This window comes from Papilio polytes, unplaced genomic scaffold (assembly GCF_000836215.1).
Source record: "Papilio polytes unplaced genomic scaffold, Ppol_1.0 DF823923.1, whole genome shotgun sequence".
Lineage (NCBI taxonomy): Eukaryota > Metazoa > Arthropoda > Insecta > Lepidoptera > Papilionidae > Papilio > Papilio polytes.
In genome coordinates this window covers 5,800,121-5,802,039 of record NW_013525281.1, presented here as the reverse complement: position 1 = coordinate 5,802,039, position 1,919 = coordinate 5,800,121, and the positions used below count along the sequence as shown (strand labels likewise).

General features: G+C 35.7%; 1 protein-coding gene across 1 annotated transcript in view; it reads left to right on the top strand.

The window, feature by feature from the left end:
* Positions 1-1,919, top strand: part of LOC106102140 (dnaJ homolog subfamily C member 13) — a gene marked incomplete at its 3' end in the record, with an annotated part of 21,439 nt that overhangs the window by 13,277 nt on the left and 6,243 nt on the right. Inside the window, exons 19-22 of the mRNA XM_013281550.1 lie at positions 439-559; positions 648-812; positions 1,279-1,430; positions 1,855-1,914. Of these exons, the coding sequence (XP_013137004.1) occupies positions 439-559; positions 648-812; positions 1,279-1,430; positions 1,855-1,914 (498 nt within the window). The remainder of the gene's footprint in view (positions 1-438; positions 560-647; positions 813-1,278; positions 1,431-1,854; positions 1,915-1,919) is intronic.

The following is a 1,919-nucleotide window of genomic DNA, read 5'->3' as shown; positions in this document are numbered from 1 at the left end:
AAGAAAATCGATACCGTACCGGTGTAGCGGTACAACACTAGATCGTACACGTCCCATCCCTATGACAGCTGTCAATATCAATTACAAGTATTATAAAAAAAAACCTAAGCATTCCGCACATTTGCTTAAAGTTTTAAATACTGATTGCAATAAAATAAAAAAAAATGGTGAAACCCCCCCATTCTTGGCGGTAATCGGTAGACTCAGTATTTATGTATTATAATTCATATGAATTTATTTAAAGCTTGGCTTTATTATTTGAAACGCGGTTACATATTCAAATTTCATTTTAGTATTTAAAGCTAAGTGAGTCTATTAGTATGTGTATTTTACTTGTATACTTACTATGAGGAATCTATACTTAATCAATGTTTAAGTAAACATATTGATTCATAGCGCAGTTATTTCATTTTGTTTATAAGAGTTTTGTGATTCCAGGGACGAAGAAGACGCCGTAATAAGACCTTTACCGCGAGTGAAACGAATTTTATCAGAGCCATCTTGTTTGGCTCATGTCGTTCAGCTGTTGTTAACATTTGATCCTATACTCGTTGAAAAGGTTACTTTTTATGAGATTCTTCTTTATTTTAATTGACATGATAACATACTATAGGATTTTTATTTCATTATTTTTGTAATTTTTCTAGGTGGCAACCCTTTTATATGAAGTGATGCAAGACAATCCAGAAATATCTAAATTATATCTAACCGGAGTGTTTTACTTCATGTTGCTGTACACGGGATCTAATCTATTGCCTATTGCGAGGTTCTTACGACTCACACATATGAAGCAGGCTTTCAGAGCTGATCAAGTATGTAATGTATTTATTTTATCTGAACCTATAAACCATGAGGTTGCCAAATATCTTAACGGCTCGGTACAATACAAGTTTCGTTGCGTAGAACACAATTCGTGTGCGAGAGTTAATCTTGAGCCGCCAAGATATTTGACAAGACTTATACAAGTCGTTCGTATTGAGTAAAAATTCAGTAACCTGTTTATCATTTGTAGATTTACTATGAAAAAAGATACTATTAAGCCAGAGGTGGCGAAACTTTATGTATCAAAGTGTTTTTAATAAATGTTTAATGCTTCTTCTTCATCAGTTCCATGATGCATGGTAATGACATTACGTTCGCTTATATAAAACCTACGTCATGCTTTTTCGTAGTGTTTTTTATGATTATCGACGTGCCCAAAATATTGTGTAGTGTGCCAGTGGTTCGCCACCCCTGCTCTAAGTGATAGTATAAACTAAGTTTAAGTAATGTTTCTAGTCTAGCTCAGATATAATGCAGCGGTCTATCCTGGGTCAGCTGCTGCCGGAGGCGATGGTGTGTTACCTGGAGAATCATGGCGCTGACAAGTTCGCACAGACCTTCCTCGGGGAGTGGGACACTCCGGAGGCCATATGGAACTCGGAGATGAGGTACTGCTTCCAGAAAAATTAGCAGTTGTGTAATTTTATTGCACCTTCCGTGGTCCATCTCTGGTTGTGCACAATGTAAAGCCCCTTATTAAAAAATGTAAATAATATCAAATATTACTAAAAATATATGGTCTATTAAAAGTCTATTAAAAAAGAGATGGCAATATACACTTTATAATGTGGAGAAATTAGTGGATAATACTGTTTTCAATGTCTACAGATTTAATTGTTTGGCTTGTTAACAAATTTTTATATGCATTTTTGTACCATTTTTTAGACAGAATTCGAGGTTGTTTTTTTTTTTCGAAAATAGCTCACGTTAGATTTAATTATCTTGGCGGCACAATAAGTCCTACAGTTAAAATTGAGTTGTACACAATGACTTGTATGATTTTCCGAGCGTCCAAGATACTTGTTTGTGCAGACGTATGCTGATAATGAAAGTGTCCGCGCACATCGGGGAGTTCACGCCGCGGCTGCGCGCGCACG